Source organism: Trichosurus vulpecula, chromosome 6 (assembly GCF_011100635.1).
Source record: "Trichosurus vulpecula isolate mTriVul1 chromosome 6, mTriVul1.pri, whole genome shotgun sequence".
In the NCBI taxonomy this organism is placed as follows: Eukaryota; Metazoa; Chordata; class Mammalia; order Diprotodontia; family Phalangeridae; genus Trichosurus; species Trichosurus vulpecula.
In genome coordinates, this window is record NC_050578.1 from 115,751,753 (window position 1) to 115,777,982 (window position 26,230).

At 40.4% G+C, this 26,230-nt stretch overlaps 1 protein-coding gene across 1 annotated transcript in view; it reads left to right on the forward strand.

The window, feature by feature from the left end:
- SETD7 (SET domain containing 7, histone lysine methyltransferase) overlaps positions 1 to 24,822 on the forward strand; it is a 69,329-nt gene extending 44,507 nt beyond the window's left edge. The window contains exons 5-8 of the mRNA XM_036762790.1: positions 7,168 to 7,249; positions 7,923 to 8,040; positions 8,937 to 9,094; positions 16,813 to 24,822. Coding sequence (XP_036618685.1) covers positions 7,168 to 7,249; positions 7,923 to 8,040; positions 8,937 to 9,094; positions 16,813 to 16,993 — 539 coding nt within the window. The 3' untranslated portion in view covers positions 16,994 to 24,822. The remainder of the gene's footprint in view (positions 1 to 7,167; positions 7,250 to 7,922; positions 8,041 to 8,936; positions 9,095 to 16,812) is intronic.
- The last annotated feature ends 1,408 nt before the right edge of the window (positions 24,823 to 26,230 follow it).

Below are 26,230 nucleotides of genomic sequence, written 5' to 3' on the forward strand. Positions count from 1 at the left end.
TCCAGCAATGCTTAGTAGCTTTGAAATGTGAGCAATGAAGGCAGATGATGGGGATTATCTACGCCTAGGAATGGAGAACCTGGACAGACCAAATGTGAAGAAGGCTCTGGGGATCATAAGAATAACTGACCCCCTAGTTGCCAGTGCTCTCTCTCCCCCAAATTATCACATACCTACTCATATGTACACATTGTTTTTGCCCAGTAAGATGTAAGTTCCTTTAGGGTAGGGAGTGGTTTTTCATTTTTTTCTTTATATCCCCAGCACCTAAGCCAGTGCCTTACACAGAGTTGGCACTAAATAAAATCTGGCGAAGTTTGTAAATGAAGCCAGAAGTAGGCTTAGAGTTTGGGAACACTGGGAACAGTTGAAGGACTAAAAGTGATTATGAAGGCAAAGGTATGAAGAAATTGGGGAAGGTTGTGGTCAGAGAAGTGAAACTTGACATTCAAAGTCTTGGATGCGGAACAGTCCCATATGATAATGAGGTCCTTGCTGTAGCTATGTTGGTGGGTATTCTGAGTAGAGATAAAGTGGGGAACTCTGACGCCATGGCATTAGGTGGCAAGGGGAAGGTGAAGGACATTTGAACTAGATGCCGAGGTCACTGAGGAAAATGGAAGGATACTTGTGCCAAGATGCTGATTAATAGCTGGAGCTAGGGAGATAGTGATCTAGGTGGGTGATGGTGTAGTGACTAAGTGGTGATGTCAGAACATTTCTCTCGAAGTGGCAGTGAGAGAAGGAGTGCAGAATGGGAAATGTCCTGTCCCCTCAACCTCAGAGGAAGTGGAAAGAGTAGCTTGCTCCATTGAAGAAGTACAGTTAGGAGAAAAAAGGAGTTTTAATAAAGGCAAGGTAGAAGGAGCCCTCCAGGGAAAAGGTAAGGGAGTTTGTTCAAAAGGAAAGAGAAGTCCCACAGGGAAATAATCTGTTTAGCTGGTGCTGGTGTTTATTTTTTCCCTGAACTACATGTTTTTAATGGATTGTTTTCTGGCTTTTGATTTTGGAATTAGGTCCATATCTTACCTAATTGGAAAATGGATTAAGCACCAGTGGGATATTCAGGAACATCTCAGAATCCTGAAAAAGTTAAATTTACCTTGCATGAGTAAGCAGTTTATTGCAAAACTGTTTCATGCAGTGGTTTTCAAAGTGTGTTCTGAACAGGGGTGTTCTACATTGTATTCTATGTCATCCCTTCCCTTTGTGGTATAGTGGAAAAGGAACTGCATTTGGAGTCATAGGAACTGGGTTCAAATCCCAGCTCTGCTCTTTATTGCTCAGAGCTCAGTTCTTCTCACCTGTAAAGTGAAGGCATTGTATTCTATAACCTCCATCACAATCCATTTGAAATCTAGAGGCAGCATGATAGAGTTTAAAAGGGCTAGACTGGGAATCAGGAAGACCAGGTTTGAATCCTACCTGAGACACTTAGTAGCTGTGTAACCTGGGACCTCAGTTCCTTCTCTGAGCCCCATTTTCTTCATCTCTAAAATGGGGATAACAGTTCTTGGACAGCAAGGAGATCAAATCAGTCAATACTTAAAGAAATTAATCCAGGTGATTCACTGGAAGGTCAAATACTGAAGCTTAAATACTTTGGCTACATGATGAGAAGACAGGACTCATTGGAAAAGACCCTGATGTTGAGATTGGAGGTAAAAGGAAAAGGGAAAGGGGGTAGCAGAGGATGAGATGGAGAGATAGTGTCGTGGAAACCACAAACGTGAACTTGGACAGACTTCAAAAGGTAGTGGAGGATAGAAGGGCGTGGTGTGCTGTGGTCCATGGGGTCACAAAGAGTTGGACGTGACTGAATGACTGATCAGTAACATCTATACTATTAGATGGTGGCGGCGGCATTGTCATTGTTTGAAACCACAATAGTAGAATTCACTTTAGCTTTGTATGTGGGAAGACAGAAAGAGAGAGAGTGAAAGAAAGAAGAGAGGAGAGAAGGAAAGAGGAGAGACAGAGAGACAGAGAAGAACACTAGTGAAGCACTGGATTTGGAAGTAGAAGGTCTGGGTTTAATTTCAACCTAACTTTCCTGGGCCTCCGTTTCCACATCTATAAATTGAAATTTGGACTTGACAACCTCCGAGATCCTGTCCTGCTTAATGGTCCTGTGATCATCCTGTGATCTGTATGAAAATATGATCCTATCTGTGATCATTATAGTTTGAATTGTTGAAATATGACAAACTCCCCCATTTTTGTTTCTGCCATGAGTTAATAATTAACTTTTAATATTTAATAAGTTTCACCAGAATGTTGTCCAGCAGGTGATGAATCTTTTAAGCCACAGCCTTCTAGATGGCTTTCGAAAGTGAGGGTGTAGTATGACAAGCATGGGTGCTGGGAGTAACCACTCTGGTGAAATCAGATCCTTGACACTCTTAAGTATCCAGGAGCAACAAGAGGTGGTATTATTCACATCTTGCCAAAAATAGCACCTTCCCTCTCACTAATTCTGGTGAGGGTGGAGTTCTTTTTATGGTTGCTTGTGACAAAGGGGAGTGGTTGGCAGGGTGAATTCTCCAGAGCTTTTTTGTCTGTAATGTGGTATGTGGACTGAAAGTTTGAGAATGATTGCTTGATAGCATCTGGCCCAGAGATAACTAAAAATTGCATCGCCAGGAACTTTTTGACAAAATATTAGGTGTATACACTTCTATTTGAATAAAGCAAATTCGAAGGCAAAATGATAGAAGATAGACGAAATATAGTAACTGACAGCTGCAGCAATATACAAGGTGTACCTGAAGTCTTTTTTTAACTTTTTAAAAAATTTGTTTATTTTTAACATGCTTTTTTTCAACTTTTAGTGCCAGATTTCCTTCCTCCTTCCCACCTCTCCTTTACTCCAAGAAGGTAAACAATATCAATCAGACATGTGAAATCATGCAAACAATATTTCTATATTAGCCACATCGCCAAAAAAGAAGCAAAAGAAAATAAATAAATTAAGAAAATCATGCTTCAATTTGCACGAGTTTATCGGTTCTCTCTCTGGGGGTAGCTAGCATTTATCATGAGTCCTTTGGAATCATCTTGGATCACTGTAATCTTCAGCATAGCCAAGTCTTTCACAGTTGATCATCATTGCAACATTGTTGCTAGTGGGTACAGTGATCTCCTGGTTCTTCTCACTTCACCTCACATCAGTTCATTTAGATCTTGCCATATTTTTTCTGAAAGCAGACCTCTTGTCATTTCTTACAGCACAATACTATTCCATCATAATCATATACCACAACTTGTTCAGCCATTCCCCAGTTGATGGGCATTCCCTGAATTTCCAATTCTTTGCTACCACAAAAAGAGCTGCTATAAATATTTTTATACATATAGGTCTTTTCCTGTTTTTTTTTTTTTTTTGCTTTGATCTCTTTGGGATACAGACCTAGTAGTGGTATTGCTCGGTCAAAGGGTAGGCACAGTTTTATACCTCGCTGGGCATAGTTCCAGATTCTTCTCCAAAATATTAGACCAATTCCCTTTTCCACCAACAGTTTATTAATGTATCTATTTCCTCCTTATCCCCTTCAGCATTTGTCATTTCTGATAGGTGTGAGGTAGTATCTCAGAGTTATTTTAATTTGCCCTTCTCTAATCAATAGTGATTGAGAGCATTTTTATATGACTATAGATAGTTTTTATTTCTTCTTCTGAAAACAGAAAAGATATGTTCTTTGACCATTAATTAATTGGGGAATGGTTGTTTGTTTTTTTTTTTTTATAAAATAGGCTCAGTTCTCTATATTTTTGAGAAATGAGACCTTTATCAGAGAAACTTGCTATCAGATTTTTTGATATTACTTTATTGTCTTATGGTACCTTTTAGCAAAATATAGTTTCCCCAATTATCTCTTACAATTAGGTCTATTTTTGCTTTTGCTTTGTCTGAGATGATGGTTACCACCCCTCCCAACCTTAAATCAGGGATCTTATGAGATGTATGGTTTTGTTGCTTCTCAATGGCCTTTTGGTTGTTGTTCAGTCATTTTCTGTCTGACTGTCTGTGCTCCCGTTTGGGGTTTTCTTGACAAAGATACTGGAGTGGTTTGCCATTTCCTTCTCCAGCTCCTTTTATAGATGAGGAAACGAAAGCAAATAGGGTGAAGTGACTTGCCCAGGGTCACGTAGCTGGTAAATGTCTGATACCCTCCCCCTCTTTATCATTCCCTTCATATCTCTTATCCCCTTCCCCTCCTATCTCCCTATTGAGTAAAATAGATTTTTTTTTTGCAGGGGGTAAGGCAGGGCAATTGGGGTTAAGTGACTTGCCCAAGGTCACACAGCTAGTGAGTGTGTCAAGTGTCTAAGGCTGGATTTGAACTCAGGTCCTCGTGACTCCAGGGCCGATGCTCTACTCACTGCACCACCTAGCTGCCCCAAAATAGATTTCTGTACCCAACTTATTGTATGTGTACATTTTTCCATCTTTGAACCAATTCCAATGAGAGTGAGGTTCAAGCATGGCGTGCTACCCTCCATTTTCCCCTATACTGTAAAAGCATTTCCTTGTGCACCTCTTTTATGTGAGAAAATTTTCCCCATTCTACCTCTCTCTTCCCCCTTCTCCTAGTAAATCCCTCTTTCTCACCTCTTCATGGTTTTTTGGTTTTTTTTTTTTTTTTTGGAGATCATTCCAACATAATTGACTCACATCCTTGCCCTCTGTCTATGTAAGTTCTTTTCAACTGCCCTAATCTGATATAGTTTTTAGGAGCTGCATGCATCATTTTCCTGTATAGGAATGTAAACAGTTTAATTTTATTGAGTCCCTTATGATTACTCTTTCATGTTTACCTTTTTGTTCTTCTCTTGAGTCTTTTGTTTGAATGTCAGATTTTCTGTTCAGCTCTGTTCTTTTCATCAGGAGTGCTTGAAAGGCCTCTACTTCATTAAACATCTATTTTCTCCCAAAGTATAAAGTATTGTAACTATACAATAAGCATAAATACTCAGTTTTGCTGGATAGGTTATTCTTGGTTATAATCCTAGCTTCTTTGCCCTCTGGAATATCATATTCCAAGTCCTCCAGTCCTTTCACAAGGAAGCCATTAAATCTTGTGTAATTCTAACTGTGTCACCACAGTATTTGAATTGTTCCTTTCTGGCTGCTTGAAGTATTTTTTTTTCCCTGACTTGGGAGCTCTGGAATTGTCTATGATATTCCAGGGAGTTTTCATTTTGAGATCTCTTTCAGGAGGTGATTGGTAAATTCTTTCCATTTCTACTTTGCCCTCTGGATCTAAGATATTGGGGCAGTTTTCTTAATTATTTCTTGAAACATAATGTCTAAGCTCTTTTTTTTATTGTGGCTTTCAGGTAGTCCAATAATTCTTAAATTATTTCTTTGGTAAGATTTGGTACCTCTTTTCTCATTTGATTAATTCTGCTTTTTAAGGAGTTCTTTCTTCAATGAATTTTTGTACCTCTTTTACTATTAGGCCAACTCTATTTTTTAAAGTGATGTTTTCTTCACTATTTTTGTGCCTCTTTTACCCAGCTGTTAATTCTCTTTTCATAATTTTCTTGCATCATTCTCACTTCTTTCCCCAACTTTTCCTCTACCTTTAATTCATCCAGGAATTCTTGCTGGCCTTGGGTGCAATTAGCATTTTTCTTTGAGACTTTGCTTATAGCTTTTTTCACATTGTTTTCTTCTTCCAAGTTTATGTCTTGGTCTTCTCTGCCACTGTGGTAATAGTAGCTTTTAATGGTTGAGTTCTTTTTTGTTGTTGTTGTTTGCTCATTTTCCCAGCCTATTTCTTGACTTTAACTTTATGTTAAAGTTGGGTTCTGCTCACCAGGAGGTGGGAAGGCTCTGTCCCAAGCTTCAGGCTTTTTTGGTGCTACTGTTTTCAGAGCTAGTTCTGGGGGGGTCTGCAAATTTTGGATGTGCTTCAGAGAGGTGTGGTCACTCCTTTCCTGGTCTGTACTCTGGTCTTCACACAAAAAGAGTCCCTGATCCCCCACAGCCACAAATACTAACATTCCTCTTGGTCCTGAATCTGTGACCAGGGCCCCTGCTCCCTTGTGACTGATCACAAGTATTCCTCTCTACCTTGAAACTTTGACCCAGAATTGCTTATGGACAATAGAGTTGCCAATCAGTGCCAGCTGTGTGCTGTACCAGCAAATGGTTTTCTGTATTCTCTTTCTAACCGGTTATCTGACTCCCTTACCATCCCTGGTCGAAGAGCTCCCGAAGCTGCTACACTACTGGTGCTCTTGTTTGCCCTGGGCCTGTGCCCACCCCACTGTTAGAGACTTCTCCTGTGGACCTCCTAAGTTGTCTAAGGCTGGATAAATATCTCCCTCTGACCTTTTGTTGGCTCTGCCACTCCAAAATTTGACTTGAAGCATTATTTTAAAGTTATTTGAAGGGGAAAGTTGGGAGAGTTCATCTGGATCCAAGTCTGTGCTTCACCATCTTGGCTCCACTTCTTGTTCCCAAAGTCTTAATGTGGTTTTAAACTATTAAACTTAATTTAAGAGAAGGGCAAGGAAGAAGTTGCCTATGGCTACCTATTTAGTTGTCTATTCCCGGATAATTGACCCTGTATAAAAAGATGTGTATTCTGCTAAGCAACATAAAGTAAATGGAAATTAGCAGAGAGCTTATTTAATAGCTTAAAACTGCACCAAGACTTTTGGGACATGATAATATGGTGTCTCAAAAAGAATTCTTGACTTGGAGTCTAGAGTACTTATTTTCCAATTCTGGCTTAGTCACTTATTGCCTATGTGACTTTAGGCCAATCACTTGAAATATCTGGGCCTCAGTCCCCTCACCTATTAAATGAGGGGCCCAGAGTAGATGAGCTCTGAAGTCTACTCTCATCCACCTCTGAATCGATGATCCTGTGATCCCAATGGCCCAAGGCAAGTGAATAGATATGCCATAATGTCTCTAAATGCCTTATGTTTGTTTTCTGTGCTGTAGGATTTCTTTCTACTTTAGGGCACAATTTGGTACCATTTTCTTTGAAACATTTTACCATTTGTTGTTGCTATGAGAGAGAGAGAGAGAGAGAGAGAGGCAGAGAGAGAGGGAGGGAGAGAGAGAGACAGAGAGAGAGGGAGAGAGAGAGGGAAGTATTTTTAATTACTGTGTGCTAATGGCGCTTCTGTCTGGGTTTTGTTTTTTAGGTTCTGTCTACCATTTTGATAAGTCAACTCCATCCTGCATTTCTACAAATCCCCTTCTTCCAGATCCTTACGAGTCAGAGAGGTGCGTTGGGTTTTTTCCTTTCGAATTTTAAAGTGACTCCTATTTCACCTATCTGATATGAATCAGCCATGGAGTTTGTACTAGAGTTGTATGATAGTATTTTGTATGGTTGAGTTTACTTATTTACTTAATAATAATCATGGCTCGCCTTACACGACACGTTCAAGTTTCAAAGTACTTCACCTGTGATATCTCATTTGGGCTTCACAACAATCCTGGGAGGTAATTATGCAAGTATTATTAACCCATTTTATGGATGAAGAAACTGAGGTTCAGAGAAGCTGTGACAATATTATTATTGTTCAGTCTATAATAAGCATTTATTAAGCACCTACTATGTACTGGGCACTCAGCCAAGCTCTGGGGATACACAGAAAGGCAAAAGACCAACCCCTGCCCTCAAGGAGCTTGAAGTTTATTGGGGAAGTCAACTTGAAAATCACCATGTACAAACAAGATAGAGAAAATAAACTGGAGATAATCAACAGAGGATATACCCTACTGCACAATGCAGGAGTAATACGTTTCTTCCTCAGTTATTGGACTCTTTTTTTTAGCCCCAGTCATGTAAATAACACAGGCAGACATTGTGGATGGAGGGAGAGTGGTGTTTTAGAGGGCTCCACACCTACCTGAAGCCTCATCTCTTACCTGTTGTTTTGGTTCTCTTTAGGGTTTATGTTGCTGAATCACACATTCCCAATGCTGGAGAAGGACTGTTTTCTAAAGTAGCAGTGGGACCTAACACAGTTATATCATTTTATAACGGAATCCGAATTACACACCAAGAAGTAAGTGTCAGCAGGGAAGAGAAAATCAGCTGATGAGACCTAAAAGCATCATTGGGAATACTTGCAAGTTCCCTGCTCTCTCATAGAAGCCATTAAAAAGATAAAGAGAAAAAAAAGTTGATTGCCTTTTGGTGAAAGAATTCAACCTGGGCCTCCATTTCCCAGCTGTAAAATGGGTGCACATTCCCTGCTCTTGCCTCTTTTACAAGTGTGGGCATGTATCAAAAGTGAGCTCACACCCAAATTGGGGATCTAGGCTGAGAACTAATCAGAAACCTATCCCCTTTTCTGTCCCTTACCCAGGTTGACTTGAAAGTTCTTAATTCGGCATCAAAGTGGTGAAATGATTTATATGAAGCATCCAAAGGGATTTTAAGGGTAGTTGTTATTTTCCCTTTTAAGCTGTGTCCATTAAAAATAAATAGGAATTCTAACACCTGGGCAGACACAGTTAAGCAGGTGATTGAGAAAGGATGGGAGAACTTGGAGAGGGACCACAGACCTCTTTAGGACACAAGGACCTATGGGGAGGAGATAGAGACCCCAGAGCCCCGGACATGGATAACTTGAGGTGGCTGCTAGGGAGGTGACCACTGCTCTCTTCTAGCTGTCTATTTGAAGGTATTTTGCTAAGTATTAAGTTCACTTGTTTTTACCTACTAAAGCAACATCAAGGCTATCATTCTCCTCTAAGTTTCAAAGTCCTGGAGCAAAGTTCTGATGACCCTGGCCTTATTATGGCCCCCTGAGAATGAGAGGGTGGAGGGATAGATGCTCCGTCACTTCATCAACTACAAAATTGTAGAGACACACAAGTTAATGCATGCCAAGCTCTTTACATTTCTTGGAGGAAAAGTAATCACTCTGTGTTGGTGATGATATTGTTTTTATGAAAGGTGGATGACAGAGACTGGGACCTTAATGGAAACACACTCTCTCTTGATGATGAAACGGTCATTGACGTGCCTGAGCCCTACAACCACACATCCAAGTACTGTGCCTCCCTGGGTCACAAGGCCAATCACTCCTTTACTCCAAACTGCATCTATGATGTGTAAGTACAAGCTGGAGGTTCTGGGGAGATGCTGATCCTCTTGGCCCCATCACACGAGAGACCTTGTGATGAAAGGGAAGCGTGCAGGTCATTCACTAGCAGAGCACAAACTCTGTCAGGCAGCTTGGGATCCTGGAGAGACTTGATTTGGAGTCAGAATCCTGGCTCTCTTCCCTCATGCCTGTGTGGCTTTGACCAAGTCACTTTATAGTTATTTATAAGTCACCTCATTCTCCTCATCTACTAACTGGTGGAGAGAACAGGATGTTGAACTAGAGAATATTTAAGGTCTCTTGCAGCTTAAAAACCCTGTAATCCTCATCTATAAGGAGAGGATTCCGGCAGATGAGAATGCTAAGGCCTCTCAGCTCTAAACCTTATGACCATTTGTCATGGTAATGTAAATTTGAAGATCTTCCCCACCCATTAATAGACCCATGTGACCTGCTTACATCACAGGAAGCCTAAGTCACATGTGGTGAGAGGAGCTTTCTGAACAAGAGGAACAGGAAAGGGTGGAGCAGGAAATGCTCAGAGCAGTTAGTACTGAGGGAGAGAGCAAACGTGTGCTAGCTATACTATGAGTGATTGTTGGTGGCAAGGCCCCAGCAGGGGGCAGGAAGGTTATGGGATGGTTTGGCTTCCTGCTATGATGTTGTGTTTTAGGTTCTTTGTTGTTATTATAAAGTAGATTTAGTGGTTCTGGAATTTGCTTGCTGCTTGGATGGGTTGGACTTATGGCTTTGGGATCTGGTTCTCTAGTGTCTGAATAAATGGTTTACTTCTATCTTCTATACAGAGATTCTTATATTTTGCAATACAGAACGACATAGGAATATTTAGAATTATCATCTATATTGTGATTATTGCCTTGCTAATATACTATTTTAATATAAACAAGCCAATCTCTGATCTGGATGAGGTACTAGATGTGAAAGTAGTAGTCAGAGATCAAATGGCAGTGGGTGATTGTTGCTTTCTCTGTCCTTATCTATTCCCTAAGATCTGAGATATTAGACAGAAATGGTGTCATGATAAATTATTTTTGAGTAGTGATAGAGATGACTGACATGAAGAGATAGTACATTGGAAAGAATACCAGCTTTGCAGTTAGGGGGCCAGGGTTTGATCCCTGGCTCTGCCACCTGCTACCTGGGTGATGATCTCCAGGCAAGTCTTCTCTAGACCTCAGTTTCCCTCATCTGCAATATGAGAGGGTTGGACCAGATGATCTTTGAGGTCCCTTCATGGGAAGAGCTCGGGACTTGGCGTACTCAAATCCTCCATCTCCTCCCTACCATGCTCTCTCAGGCAGATCCTTTGCCTGCTCTGGGTTCTTTTGAAAAATGATGGAGTGAATTCTAGGTAACCTTAGGTAATCTATATCTATGATCCTATGACTTTAAAAGGTGTTAAACAAGAGAAGAAAAGCAGACCACAAGCTACTCATGCGTCTGTCTTTAGCCAAGGACCTGTCATACATATTTCCATTCCTTTGAGGTCCACCCCTAATAAAAATAGTAACAATAATACCTGGCCTTTATATAGGACCTTAAAGTTAATAAAGTGCTTTACGAATATCTTGTTTGAGCCTCACAATAACCCTGTAATGCTGCAAATATTATTACCCCCATCTTACAGATGGGAAGACTGAGGCTCAGAGAAGCCTTGAAGCTTTTGACTCATTCATATTTTCAAAAGACAGGTCCAAAAGACTTCCAAGCAAATTGGATGTGCTTGTCTGTTCTGAAATAGATAGCGTTTTCCAAGCACCTGAAAAATGTCCCTCCTGTGACTAAGAAGTAGCATAAACATTGTTTGGGCCTGAGCTTCTTTTTCCCTGGCAGCTGATGACAGGTATTGAAGTGGGGGTGAAGGGCACGTGTGATACAAAATGGTGTGGGCACCAGCATCATCTGCAGATACACAAAGCCCCAGAACAAAGTTGAGCAACCTAATGATGGCGGCTCTTTCCAAGATCCACCCATTCTGGGATTCGTTGAAAGGGCAGAGTTTGTTTGTTTTCCCACAGAAGTGGAGGGAATGCAATGTGAAGTATGCTAGTGTTTTTCTCTTCACCAATGTCTGACTTATACCGCAGGATAGCTACAGGTCAGGTCCTCAGTAATTCAAGATAAAGAGGAAATGCCTTAGAAGGGCTTACAACTGTGCAAATCACACAAAATCATGGGGAATGTATGCATGTGGCATGGGGGTGGGGGACATTCCCAGATTGGGAATTTCCTCCACCAGTACTGATAGAAAATCACACCTCATCAATGATTTATTAAGTAAGGGCTATGGAGTTGCCTAAGGCTCATGGTGGTTACACAATTTGACCAGGGTCACACAGGTAGTAAGTAGGTATCAAAGGTGGGATTTGAACCCAAGTCTTCATGACTTCAACCCCAGTGTTCTATTCACTGCACCACACTGCCTCTGCATTGTGGCGTTTAGTTCAGTTTTCCTCAACATACCTGGTTCTTTCATGTAAGTTTTTAATTATACAAATCAACATTTCTTTCAAATGTTTTAAAAATTATTCCAGCTGAATATCATTGGCAAAGAGAAGTAGTTCTTTTTGTAACTTCAAATGTAGGTAATGGTGGTATGTGAGTTATATTTTTAATATAAACAGTGTGCATTGTATGTGTGTATAGTAGGTTATATGTGTTTATAGCCTGCATGTGTTACGCGTGTGTTTGATGTACAGTGTTTTGTGTTTACACGTAGTGATGGGTGCTTGTGAACATGTGTATATAGAGTACATGCACATATGTGTCGAACCCTCTCTGTAGAAGGACAGAATGCTCATTAAGGGGGAGAGAGATATGTGTATATATGAGCATCCATGTATGCTTTTGGTGTCCTAATATCATTCAGTGGATGCAGAGTGGTGTAGTAGGTACAGGTTGTCTTTGGAGTTTAGGTTCCTAGAACCCTGGGTTCAATTCTGCCTCTGACATTGTTCTAGCTGTGACTTTCAGTTTCTACCTTCACAGAATGGTAGAATGTTAGAGCCGGAAGGGACCTTGGTTGGAGGTCATCCGGTGCAGCCCCTTCATTTTCCAGACGAAAGGACCGAGTCCCAAAGTAGGGAGAGTATGTAGTTACCCCACTAGAAAGTGGCAGAACCCAGTCTCGTACCCAGGTCTTCTGAATTCAGGAGCAGTGTTTTCCTTTGACAACACACTGCCTCCCAAGCTATCTATAACTGAAGTAGAAAAAAGAACTGAATAAAAATTTGTCAGATTAACAAAGAGGCTGTCAGCTTATCTTGTGCACACTCTGTGAAAATGCTTTTGGAGCTGAGAGTCACTCACTCCAGGTAAATTTCAGTGCTAAAACTAGCTAGTTTTAAAACTTCGAAGGCCCGTCCCTCCATTGCCTCCTACCACCGATATCATGGTAACATCTCCTCTCCAGCTGACATTGAAATTCAGAAATAGGAAAGTGTCTAGACCAGCTTGGAGACTGCCAGCTCAGCCTCCAGCTTCTGTCTCTGCTTTCCATAGGGTTTTGACTTTAATCATACTTAGTTTACTTTTGCAAACTCATTTTCTGGAAAAAAAAACAACCAGATTTTGATAGTGACATAAGATTAAGACATTAATATACCAATTCTTCTATGCAACATGACTAATGTGAAAATGTGTTTAATAGGAATGTATGTATAGAGCCCATATCAGATTGCATGCTGTCTTGGGAAGGGGAAAAAATTTAAAACTAATGGAAATGAATGTGGAATAGAATGGGGTAAATTATCTCACATAAAAGTGGCAAGAAAAAGCAGTTGTGTTGGAAGGGAAGAGGGGGCAGGTGAGGGGGAATGAGTGAATCTTGCTCTCATCAGATTTGACTTGAGGAGGGAATAACATACACACTTAATTGGGTATCTTACCCCACAGGAAAGTAGAGGGAAGGGGATAAAAAATGAGGGATGATAGAAGGGAGGGCAGATAGGGGGAGGAGGTAATCAAAAGCAAACACTTTTGAAAAGGGACAGGGTCAAGGGAGAAAATTGAATAAACAGGGATAGGATAGGATGGAGGGAAATATAGTTAGTCTTTCACAACATGAGTATTGTGGAAGTGTTTTACATAATGATACATGTGTGGCCTATGTTGAATTGCTTGCCTTCTTAGGGAGGGTGGCTAGGAAGGGAAGAGGAGAGAATTTGGAACTCAAAGTTTTAAAAGCAGATGTTCAAAAAAAAAAAGCTGCTTTTGCATGCAACTGAGAAATAAGATATATAGAGAATAGGACATAGAAATCTATCCTGCCCTACAAGAAAGTAAGGGGGAAGGGGATGGGAGGATTGGGGTGACAGAAGGGAGGGTAATCAGAATATATGCCATCTTGGCATGGGGGGAGGATAGAAATGGAGAGAAAATTTGTAATTCAAAATCTTGCAGAAATCAATGTTGAAAACTAAAAGATTAAATAATGAAATAATTGTTGGGGGAAAATATTTTTAAAAAAGGAAATGAATGTAGAAAACTGAAAATAAATAAATTAAATATAATTTTTAAAAAGACATTAATATATCAGAGAGGTTAGAAAATGATGGCTTTGGGAGACTCTGTACTGTTCAGAAATGGAGGAAACTGGCAGTAGAGAGAAAAGATACATTTGAATAATATTCTACTGAGAAGTTATTGAAATTTCCTGTGGAGGAGACCTCTAAGCCCCAAATCCTTTTCCACATCAAACTGTGTTGTATTTCAGAATCCTCAGCATGCAACCCAGATATCTTGTTTTGGTGAAGAGTACAGCACAGGAAGAGGCAGCTTATATGAGTTTTTTGTTGCCCCATATGGAACCCATCTTTTCCTTACAATGCAATAGCTTGGAAATAAGTCTGTTGTGTCCAGGGATCTATCTTGGGTCCTGTACTACTTATCATTTTTGGTCAGTGGCGCCAATAAAATCATAGATCATATGCTTATCAAATTTTCAAATGCCAGCAATTAAGAGAGATAGGTGACTGAGTCGAGATTTAAATATAAGTGAACAGACTATTATAGTACTATTATTGTGCTACATTGGGATAGATTCACAGAATAAAATTTAATTAAGATAAATATGAAATCTCAGATTCAGGTTCAAAAAAAATCAGCTTCACAAGTCCAAGAGGGGGAAACTATGGCTAGATAGGTCATCTGAAAAAAGAAACAAACGTCTAGGAACTTGAGTTGCCTGTAAACTCAGAGCAGGTCAACAGTCTGTTATTGGTAGCCAGGCATGTTAATACAATCTTCAGCTGCACAAATAGAAGCAGTGTGCCTAGGACAAGGCAGGTGGAGGAGAAAACAATGGAAGTAATGCCATACTTTGACTTGGGAAGACTACCCTAAGTTATTATTTTGTTCCGGGCTGCCGTATTTTAGGAAGAATGCTGATAATCAGGAGAGCATCTAAGGTGGTCCATGTGAGCATAAAGGAACTAAATGTATTTAACTTCGAGAAGACATAAGGGGGGCATGATAGCTCTCTTCAAAATATTTGAGGAGTAGTTGTATGAAAGAAGAATTAGGCTTGTTCTGCTCAGCCCCTGGGGACAGAACTAGAAACAGTAGGTGGAAATTAAAGAGTAAAAATCTTCAGTTTGATAGAAAGTAAAACTTCTTAACATAGAAATCCCAAAGTGGAATGAACTATACTGGAAGTATCATGCTCTCTCTTAACTAGAAATCTTTGAGCAAAGGCCAATCATTGGATCCCTTATAGAGGTGATGGGCGAATTCGGGCACAAGTGGGAGTGGATGGACATTGAGGTCCCTTCCAACTCTAAGACTGCCTTGTAAGTTCTTTAGGTACTCTAAGTTTACAAATGGGCAACTCTCAAAGACTACAACTTAGAGATGAGCGCCATATTGCACTGGAGGAGGAATTCATACTGATAGTTTTACACACATATGAAATCACAGGCCAAGACCCCCAAAATCATTCAGTGCAGAGATAAACAGAGGCAGTGAGACATGGTGGAAAGATCATGAAACTTTAAACTGTGTTAAAGTCCCAGCTCTTAAACTTACTGGCCCTGTGACTCTAGGCAAGTACTAGATGCTTCCTCACCTCTGTTCTCTTATCTTTAAAATGGGCTTAATTAATATGCTAATTATCTACCCTGAAGGCTTAATGTTAAGAAAGTGCTTTGTAAAGCTTAAAACACTATTTTAAAAAATCGAGAGGGTGGTTAATAATAACCAACACCTGAAATAAATGATTTGGAGTTCTTTTCTCCTCTTTCTCTTTCCACCCCCTGAAGTTTTTTGCTAATGAGTGTGGAAATGACAAAGCAAAAAGGAAATATAAAAATCATAGACCTAGATCTTGGAACAAAATGTCATCCAGAGCTCCATTCTTTTCATATAGTTTGAACAATGGGTAACTTTATTTATAGAGAAAATTTAAGGGATAATAGTCAAGGATTCTTAAATTTCTTTGCCCGTGTCAAAGAAAGCTTTCCCTTTAAGGTGGAAGATGACCTGAGACACGTTGGCTGATGAAACTCCTTTCCATAACATTAAACTAAAGAGAAGCCCTAATTCCACCCCCTCCCTGTATCCCACTCTATCGGGGCTCACCAAGCCTTTGCTTCCCTACTCATCAATCAGATCTTGTTCTTGAAAAATGGAGACCTTCGAAATGATCCCTAGTTCTCTTCCATACCCTGTTTTCTCAGGTGGACTTAGAAAGGAAAGATTGATTCCATTAGCCATTTGTGGCAAAATTTGCAAATTCTATGGCCATTTTGCAAAGGGAAGTTGTTGGTCAGTCGTTTCAGTCATATCCAACTCTTCATGACCCCACTTGGGGTTTTCTTGGCGAAGATACTGGAGTGGAATAGTGCCTTGAATAGTGTGAGTACTTAATAAATGCCTGCCAGATTCTATGGAACTCAGGGGCAGCTCCAAGGGCTCAAATTTTATGCAGCCATACCACTTAGAAAAGACATATCATCATAGTTTAGCTATGATGGGCAGCAAGGTAGGGCAGTGGCTAGAGCACCGGGCCTGGAGTCAGGAAGACCTGAGTTCAAATGCAACCTCAGACACTTACTCGCTATGTAACCCTAGACAAATCATTTAACCTTGATTGACTCGGTTTCCTCATCTGTAAAAAGAACTGGAGAAGGAAATGGAAAACCACTCTAGCATCTTTGTCCAAGAAAACCCCAGAAGGGGTCAGGAAGAGTTGGACATGACTGAAAATGACTAAACAACAACAAACGCAACCACTGAAAGATGATGTATCATTATGGTTTAGAGCTGGAAGCAACCAGAGATATAAGTTAAAACTCCTCATTTTCTAAGTGAGGAAAACTAAGACATGAAGAAGTTAAGTGACTTTCCTGAAGTCACAAATAATAAGCAGCAGAGCCAGGATTTGAACCCAGTTCCACTGCATTGATGTCATTCAGGATAGATTTTTAAGGTGGTTTCATTGGGTGTATATTCATCGGCATGTGTGTGTACACATAATACAAATACATATATACATACATGTATATATCCTGAGTACACAGCAAGCTCTCAAAAGTAGTCAAGATACTGATGGGAGCTGTTAACCGTTGATATTTCCAATGAAGATCATTTGAAAAGCCCTTTGGTCCTCAACTCTTGGCTGAAGCCAATGCATTTAGACATTTGGGCAATATTCATTATTGATGCTAAAAACTACCACGGGTGACAGTGACTTGTTTTGGTGTTTAGGTTTGCACATCCACGTTTCGGGCCCATCAAATGCATTCGCACCAAACAAGCAGTGGAGAGAGATGAGGAGCTCACCGTCGCCTACGGATATGATCACAACCCTCCTGGAAAGAGCATGCCAGAAGCCCCAGAGTGGTATCGGATGGAACTGAAGGTCTTCCAAGCTGCCCAGGAGAAGTGAAATACAAACTCGGCTCTTTGGTTTATTGACCTGGAGTAGAAATTTGGATCTATGCACTACGTTTATACTTAAACTGGATAACCAGGGACTGCTCATGCTGTTACATCATATCCTCTCACTCTGTGTTAGCGATGAGTTTCTTGCATACTAACTAGTTTTGACTCTATTACTCATGCTAGGTTTAAAATTAGCTAGCGTTACAACAACACCTGATTGGGAGGTATTATTTAATATTTTGCCTAAGACAGCGTGCTGTCCTTTGGATATTTAGAATCTAAGTCTGCACCATATTCAGAGATGCCAAATGATTTGACTGAAAAAAGGGAAATGGGGTATTTTGGTCCTTTTTATTTTTTTAAGTTAGTGGTTTTCCATGATGCTGTTTCTATGGCCAATGTCAATGGTGTGATTACACTTTTGCACACACGCCACAGTGGAAGTTAGAGGATTATTACACTTCGATATTCTCTAAACATAGCATAATTTGCCTTTTAACCTTTGATCTGTGTCTTTGCAATAGAATGACTGTGTTTTTTCCTAGTGTACAGAAGAAGCCTGTTTTTTTGAGTCATTTCCCCCTTTCTTAGAAATCTCATGCAAGGGAAAAACCTTTCTAATGGATTTTGTGTGAGTGGCTGTGTATAGATCTCTATGGCGCTCTCTCTCTAGATCTATCTATCTATCTATCTATCTATCTATCTATCTATCTAGATCATTGTTTCCTTGTTACATCCTGACATAAATAACTGGTTCTAGGAGCCAGTGTATTTTATAGAATTAATATCCTTGCATGAAAATGAAGAGCTCTTTGCTTTAAGGTAGAAAGAGGAATGGATTAGATTTATTTGCATCAAGCTATGGAAGATTTGTAATCTGCATATTCAGAAAGAAAGGGGAGGGAGGAATCAATACCTGAAAGCAGCAATCTGGGGCCATGATAGTGCTGTAAATCTTCTTCCTCTCCTGGGCCCTAGTATACTTTAGATTTACATAACATGGGGCGTTTAAACAGCAGTCTTGTTTGGGGCATAGTATATTGAATGCCATGTTCAAAAACCACGAGTCCCTGTGCGGAATGCAAAAAGGGTTAGGGATTTGCTCTTTAATGAAAATAATTATGGCACAAATATTGATCTCTAGGATCAGAATGGAATCTTAAGGCAAAAGCTCTTTACCATTGTGTTTGCAAATTACTGTTTCAATGCATTGTACAAGTTGTGAATCAAAAATAATACATTATAGTAAAAGCAAATAGCATTTCAGCCACTCTGCAAGCCATATATACTAAAAAAAAATTGCAGAAACAACAAAAAAAAACCTCTGTGTAAGGTAGCTGTTTAGGTCTATACTATGACTTGGATTGCTCTGAATGGATTTATAGGTTTGGGGGATTTTGGTTTGTTTTTCAACTCTTTAAACACAGCTAAAGCATAGCAATATCTGCTTCAGACTGCTTGGGCCATGCCAGCATTTCATTTGACATAGGTCTCTAGGGCAGTGGTGCTTCTAATTTGCAAGGTGTCACTGGTGGAAACTGACACCCAACTAGTCAGCTTAGGCATCTAGTTTAGATAGATAACAATTTCTGAGTTGTATCAGAGAGGGGGCTGTTTGTTGATTGGAAGATGGCAGGGATATGTGGTGAATAAAGAGGTGAAATCAGCATTTGCTATTTCAAATCAAATCTTAGATTACTCATTACCATATACACTACTACATATTATTGGACTTGATTGAAGGCCCTGAGCCTTTGGTTCAGTTCTCCTCTGGCCGCAGAGCTTGTTCTGTTCAGGTTCTGCTGTCAAGGCTTGTGCAGAGGCAGCCTCTCCCCTCCCCACCATCTGTGCCGCCATGCGTCCCAAGGTGCTCACCCCGAGCTAGGGCTGTTAACCCAAGACTCCATGGTTCCAGAGTTCAGTCAGATCCAGGTAGTTCTCACTATTTTGCTCATAGGTGGTGGGCATTCCGTGAACTGGTACTCATTGAGAGAGAGAATTTGATGCTTACGCATTGGGGAGAGTTGGCAGTGGTGAATGGATCCTACTCGGTACTGCCATAGATCAGCCAGGAAGAACTGAGTAAGCTGCATATCTTTCTGATCAACAAACACCAAGGAAGAGGGTGAGAATGACCACCACTCTGGGGAAAGACCCCATTCCATAAACTGTGATAGAGGGGACAGTGTTTCTTGGACTTACACACTGGTTGTCCTCATGGTGCTTAGGTTTTTATACAAGTGAATGTTTTTGGACGTGAGTGACCTTTTTTTTTCTGGGCAGTTAGCAAAAGAAAAATGAATTTAGTTATCCCAGTCATTTGAATCACAGAATTATGAGCAATCTAGGTCAAGGCAGAGGAACCTCTAGCCAGGGAGGGTAGTTTTAGCCACTGATTTGATGATGGCATTCCTCAGGGTGATTTTGCCTTGGTCATTGCGACTGCAAGTGATAATTTCTTCCCCAGTGGATTGCTCTGGTTAAGCCATTTGGAATGGAGCCTCTAAAGGGTAAAGGATTAGAGTAAGTGATGAGCTGTGAAAAGTGTGTAGTATAGTGGAAAGCACAGGCACTTGAGTCAGGGGACACATATTCAAATCCTGACTCTGCTATTTACTATTTGTGTGACCTCTAGAAGGTACTTAATTTCTCTGAGCCTCAGTTTCCTCATCTATTAAACAAAGGGATTGAAATAATTGATCTTTCTAAGGTCCCTTCCATCTCTTCATCTGATAGGTGACATCTCTCCAAAGCTAATATCTTAAATCAATCGTTGTGATCACTTGAAAACTGATCATCTCCCTGGCCCTCTCTCCTTCTCTCTACCTCTCTCTCCCTACCTCTGTCTCTGTCTTCCAGGAGAGTTTAAGAGAGATGGATTTATAGGTTTGGAAGGGACCTCATTACAGATGAGGACCAAGACGTGAAGTGATTTGCTCAAAGTCACAGAGCTCCAGGTCCCGGAGACAAGCGGCAAAACCAGGATTTTGATCTTCTGCCTCCATTCCCTGTGCACTTTGTACTATGTACACGTCTTCTCTTGCCCACTGGCTCTTCCTTTCTCCTTTCCCCCTCTTCTTTATTCTCTCTCTTTTGTATTATATCACGTGTATATACATGTACAAAGCTGGGACAAGGCATCTAAGTGCTCTTGGTGGGGTTTGAAAATTATACATCCCCCCTGGCTTTTCCTGTCTAGCAAAGGGACAAGAAAACTTCCTTCACTGAAACATACACAACTCGATTTTCTAAAAAATCAAAACCTAAATGCTGTGGAGAGTGGAACTTTATGGCATTAAAAGCATGTACATTTGTAAAATATGATATACCTAAAGTCCCTAACTGTGACCCCTACACGTGCACCTCCTGGGTGACCACCTAACTTGCCTACCATTCATCCCATCTCTGTGTATGTCCATCAGTCTCCTTCTGCTTCCTCATTCCTCTCCTCCCTTTCCCTTTCTCTTTCTCTTTCTCCCTCATTGCCTCTGCCACTAAACTGGACTTACTGGATACTATTTTATATTCCTTGTTTTTCTAGTTTAAAGCAGGTGAGTCAATGGTTGTATTGTGTGGCTTTGGATAAGCTGTGGGAGGTTTTTTGTGGCCCTTTATGGGTGAAGGGAGAGGAAGGAAAATACCCCCAGCCCTCAACTAAGTTTACGTGAAATGTGTTTGTTCATCTATGTCACTATTTACTGTCTGAGCAGGCCCCTTCTGAGAGCACTCTGGAAGAATATGAGTCTCCTTTCTAATGGATAGATGTTTAGGGTCAGTCTTGATTGGAATGTAAGGGGTTCCTCACCTTTGTGTTGGCCAGACTGTCATTGACACTTCTCAGTGGCTTTGCTCCTTTTGCTGCTAAAGGCATTTAGTTCTGATTGTTGGCAGATGTGGAATGGCTACCTAAAGATTAGTCTCTCCACACTGACTCTTCACCCTGCTGTCTCTTTCATTGTTGCAGTAGATGGAACTTCTTGCCTCATTTTTCTGATTTGGTCCCTCCCTACCCCAGCACCCCACCAGCCCAGCACCTTGTCTCTTCTGTGGGATTCAGTGTAGAGACAACCTTACAGAAGAAAAACAACTTTTCCACAACAGCCTAGTAGTGAGCGTGGAGGGTCTTACATTTTAAGCAATGGTTTTTGAGATTTTTGTTAAGTCTTCCTTGGAGGCAAAAACTCTGCAAGCAAGGCCTAGCCCTGTTTCCCTGTCTTCCAATCTAATTTTTACATTCTTTTGGGGCTCTCTAATCCAAGAAACTTGGACTCTTAAGTCATTATTAGACTTGGAGAGTAAGCATCTATAAAAGTATAGGTTTTTGCCCCAAATCTGGATTGGATTTCGTGCTTTCTGTATGTAGGTAAAGAAGTTGAGGGTGTGAACATAGGAAAGAATGAGTGTTCTAGGCCTAGATTCTTCCTTTAGTTGTCCCCTCTCCATGTATGCCCTCACTGAATCTGGGCACACATGCATGTATGTGGTGAGGGGTAGGAAGGAGAGCAAGTGAAGAACTTGGCCTTTGTACCCGAAGTAGAATAAAGAATAAAGGGAAGAACCTTGGAATGTGTGAGGAGTGCCATGGAAGAGATGGATAAGGAAGGAGGCTAGATCAGGTTCCTTCCCCAGCGGCATCGAGGCAAGGATTTCCAAGACTAGAGGTGGAGAGCCCAAAAGGACGTCTTCATCACGTTGACAAAAACAACCTGAGAGCTTATATGTGCTTAGTTCTGTACTAGCCTCAAGAAGCTTTTATCACTATAGGTCTTTTGCATGCTTCTCTCTCTTTTCTTAGCATTTTCTCAAACCTTGGTGAAGCAGTAGCTTTGGTTAGCATTCAGTCAGAACTAATCCATAAAAACTTATCCCTGAATGGCATTCAAGTTGGCTAATTTGGGAAGGAAGAGCTTTATTCATAGAAAGATCTCAGATGAAAGGAACAGATTAAGACTTGAGTTTTGTTTTATTTTGTTTTGGTTTGGGGTTTGTTTGGTTTTTTTTTTTGTATGTTTGCTTGCTGTAACTTGCTTCACCCTGGTGTACCTAAGAAACTTAAGAAGAAAATCAATTTTTAAAAGCCCCTCTAGGAATCAGTTCAGGACCAGAGATGTGTTCTGAGATGCCTAAAATATGGGAAAAAAAACCCTCTTATCTTTGTAATATTAACAACCTGAAAATACCACCAAGGCTAATTTCATTATAATTGTTTAGGTTGTCGAATATGGTAACATATATAGAAATATGTATCTTCACATATATACCTGTGTAATATTTTTAAAAGAAAGATGGCATGGCCTAGTAGATAGAGATACAGACTTGCAATCAGGAAAACCACAATTCAAGTCCCGCCTAGTCTTCCTGACTCCAAGGTCATATCTCTACCCACTAGGTCATGCTGCGTGACCATACCACGTCTCTTAACCTCTTTGAACCTCAGGCAACTCCTTGAGTTGCTGAACTGCATGGGTGGAGGGAGTTAGCACACTGGGTGTTTCCTGTGCTGATGATCCAAGAAAAGGTTTAAAACTCCCCTGGGAGAATATATTGAAAATATTCAGGTAGAAAGGGTAGATATCTGTTTTTAGAAAGCCAGTCATTCACCCAAGATTCAATCTGAAAACTAGTGATGATTTCAAACCAAGGCATTTCTTTTTTCTATAGTAAATGATTCAAAAATAAACAAGCCAGCTAACCAACCAACAGAAAGCTGGTGTCGCAGGATCTATTAATTGTATATTTACCTTCCACAGATCAAAGGTGTGCAATTTTTTAAAGATTTCCATTTGAAGCTCCCCAATAAGATTCTTTTTTGCTTTTTCCCCTGTTCTAAATTTGAATCTCTTGTTTTGCTTTTTTGTTTTGTTTTTAGAAAATTATTAAACTTTAATGCACATTTTATTTTGCCGAGCATAAGGATACACATTAAAAGCAATTAAAATATTCAAGCCATACATCCACAGGTGTGGGGAACACTTTCCACAAATTTTAATGCATTTGTATGTAAATAGATGTTTGTATGAGATATTTTCATGGTAGAATGAATATATTTAAATGAAATTGATTTATTCCAGTGCTATTTAAAAAAAGACTAAAGTTTTGTGAGGATCTTCTGAGTGCATTAGCAAAGAATACAGAACAATTTTATAAACGTCAGGAGCCTAAAAAATATTCTACATAGCAGCAACTTCTCCCCAGTTGTTACATCTGCTACTGAAGAAGTTAATAGGCTCCATATTCCCCAGTGCCTGAGTCCCCTCTGGGTAGTAAATTAGGGGCTGATGGAGTCATAGTCACTCTTCAGTCACTAAAGGGTCCTAAAACTCATCAGAGCCATTAGTGCAAATAGTGTGATTACCTAGTGTGGCAGCGTCTTCTTAGGGCAGCGTCACTGGAATCCACAAGTGGGTGTTGGAAGCCTGGAGATGCATTTTCCAGCTGCTATTAACCTCCATCCCCACTATCAAGGCACAGACCCAGTTAGGTTGCTCTTAATGAAGATCAGGTTAAGCCTCATTCTCAGGGTGGGGAGATCCCCAAAGTTCTGTCGATAGCTCCTGCATACAGATCTTCACCTTCCAGAAGGAGGGGCTGGAGAAAGAGCAGGGAGCATCAACCAGCATTTTACAGAGTGGCGAATTACCTAATCTCAGTTCTGGAGTGAATGCATTTTCCTGAACTCCTAATTTACTACCAGAGAGACACCTGTTCAGACAGGAGGAGAATCTTGCCCCTTCTGTATGGAACATTATGCACTCACAGTTGTTTGAAGTCATTTTAATATTAAGACCAGTCGCATTTCTAGGACATACCTCTCAACTATCCCTCAAAAATGAGACAGTAAAATTTTGTTACCATGGATTATCAAGACTTGAGTTTTCTTAATGGTGCCTCTTGGATAAAATAAATGAGTACTTTTTTATGATTAGTTTTCAATGTATGTGCACACATCCTAATGCGGATTTAGGTGGTTCAATTTTTTGCTACTATAATTTTGATTCTAACATGAGAAAATTCCCGAACACAGAGCCATAACTGTGGCAGAGTGGCAGGGCCTTTGACCCAGGGCAACAAAATTTGAGCTTGGCACTTAATTAACAAGAACAATTAATTAGAAGAGGATGGTAAAAGACAGCATCTTTCCCCCAACACTAACCAATACATCCCAATTGAACCTCTCCATCATGGGACCCATCGCATTGGTGGCCTCATTGACCTTCAGGGTTCCAGTGTCTTGGGGTGGGGGAGCTGTCTTCCCATTATGGGGCATTGTCCTGAGATCTCTGCCTTCCCCACCTCAACTGAGTATATCTGAAAAAAAAACTGATTTGGGGGTATGCTTTGTGAAGCTTGCAATTGGCACAAAACTCCCTAATTATGGCTCTATACCTGGATAAATTACTCCAATAATTTTTTCTCTACTTTTTCATTTAACCTGAGCTGTCACTTAGTAGATTGTGAGGTATGTTTAAGGGTTGAAAGATTGGGGTGAGTTTGCAGAAGACACCACAGCAAAACAGGAACCCCACCCCACTGTACCATGCAAACATTCTCGATTGGTCTCTTACAGCATTTGAACAAAATTGATAAGCCTTATCCAACATCTGTAGAGTTGTGATTTTTAAAACTATGGGAAACTAATGAAAGATGTTTACATGAATGATGTTTGCCCTTACTGAGTTTTGAATGAGTTTTTATAGTGTGTCTGGGTGCATGTATAAGGAAGTAGGAAAAATGTTTCTGAAATAAAACTTGACAAATATTTGTAATGAGAAGTGAATTTTAAATATTGCTATAATTGCGCTATAGAAGCAATGCAAGTATTAAACAAAAAAAAAATACAATCCTGTCTTGTCATACTCCTCTTTTTTTCTTCCTTTATAGGTACTTGTGCAAAGGATCCATGTCCTTTCCAGTGGAATGCTTAATATTATACAACTTATTTTGAATTAAGTCTTTGTGAAACACTCATGATTTCCCCTGCTTTGCACAAAATGTTAGAATAGGTGCTCTGGAGGTCATCAGAAATACAAGACCAAGGGAAATGCAAGATTGGAGTAATGGAGAAGCCAGGTTGGAGAATAAGTATCGGAGTCTAAATCCTGTCTGCAATTAACTAGCTGCATGACCGTGGACATGGCTTTTTTTTTTTTTACCACCACCATAAAATGTATTATATGATCATCCGGGGCTTCTCCATCTCTAAATCTATGATCCTATTATCTTTGTTCTTACAATCTAGTTGGAGAGAAAAATCACACATGCATGAAACTACATTTTTAAAGCAATATGGGGAAGATCACAACCACTATTTCCTGCCCCACTTCAAACCCCCTCTCCCACAAAAATACAGGCAGAATATGAACACACACACACACACACACACACACGTGTGCACAAAAGTAATCAGGAAAAAAATTATTCCTGGAGTTGAATCATCAACAAGCAAACATTGAGCGCCTAATATATGTAAGGCACTGCGCTAATCTCTGAGGATACAAAGGAGGGCAAAAGGTCCCTGCCCTTAAGGAGCTCACAGTCTAATGGGGAAGACTACATGTAAAAAACTATGTACAAACAACATAGGATCACTAGATTGCAGAGTATGTGGGCAGGGAGGGGGAATCAGTGGTAAGAAGACTAGAAAAGTAGGAGGGGGACCAGGTTAAGGGTTTTGATTGCCAAAAAGAGGATTTTATATTTGATACAGGAGGTAGCAGAGCCAATGGAGTTTATTAAATGGGGGTGATGTCAGAGATGTACTTTAGGGAGATCATCTGGAGTTGAGAGAGACCTGAAGCAGGGAGACCAACCAGTGTACAGTATTCCAGGTAGATGGTGCTGAGGTAGGTGGCGTTGTGACAGGAGAGAAAGTACATAGTAGAGATGTTACAAAGGTAATGGTTTAGATATGGAGTACCACCACAGTACCACCCCTCACTTACTCATCACTGGAAATAGACTCACGAGCCTTCCATGTGTCAGTATCAAAATAGAGAGTCAACAATCACACCTAGGTTGTGAGCCTGAGTGATCAGGAGGATGGTGGTGCCTTCCACAGTAATAGGAAAGATAGAAAGAGGAGAAAGGCTTAGAGAGAAAGACAATGAGTTCAGTTTTGTACGCGTTGAGTTGAAGATGTTTCTGATACATCCAGTCCAAGATGTGAATCTAGACAGATTAGAGAGAGGTTAGGGCTGGCTAAGTCGATCCGGAATTATCAGCATGGAGATGATTTTTGAAT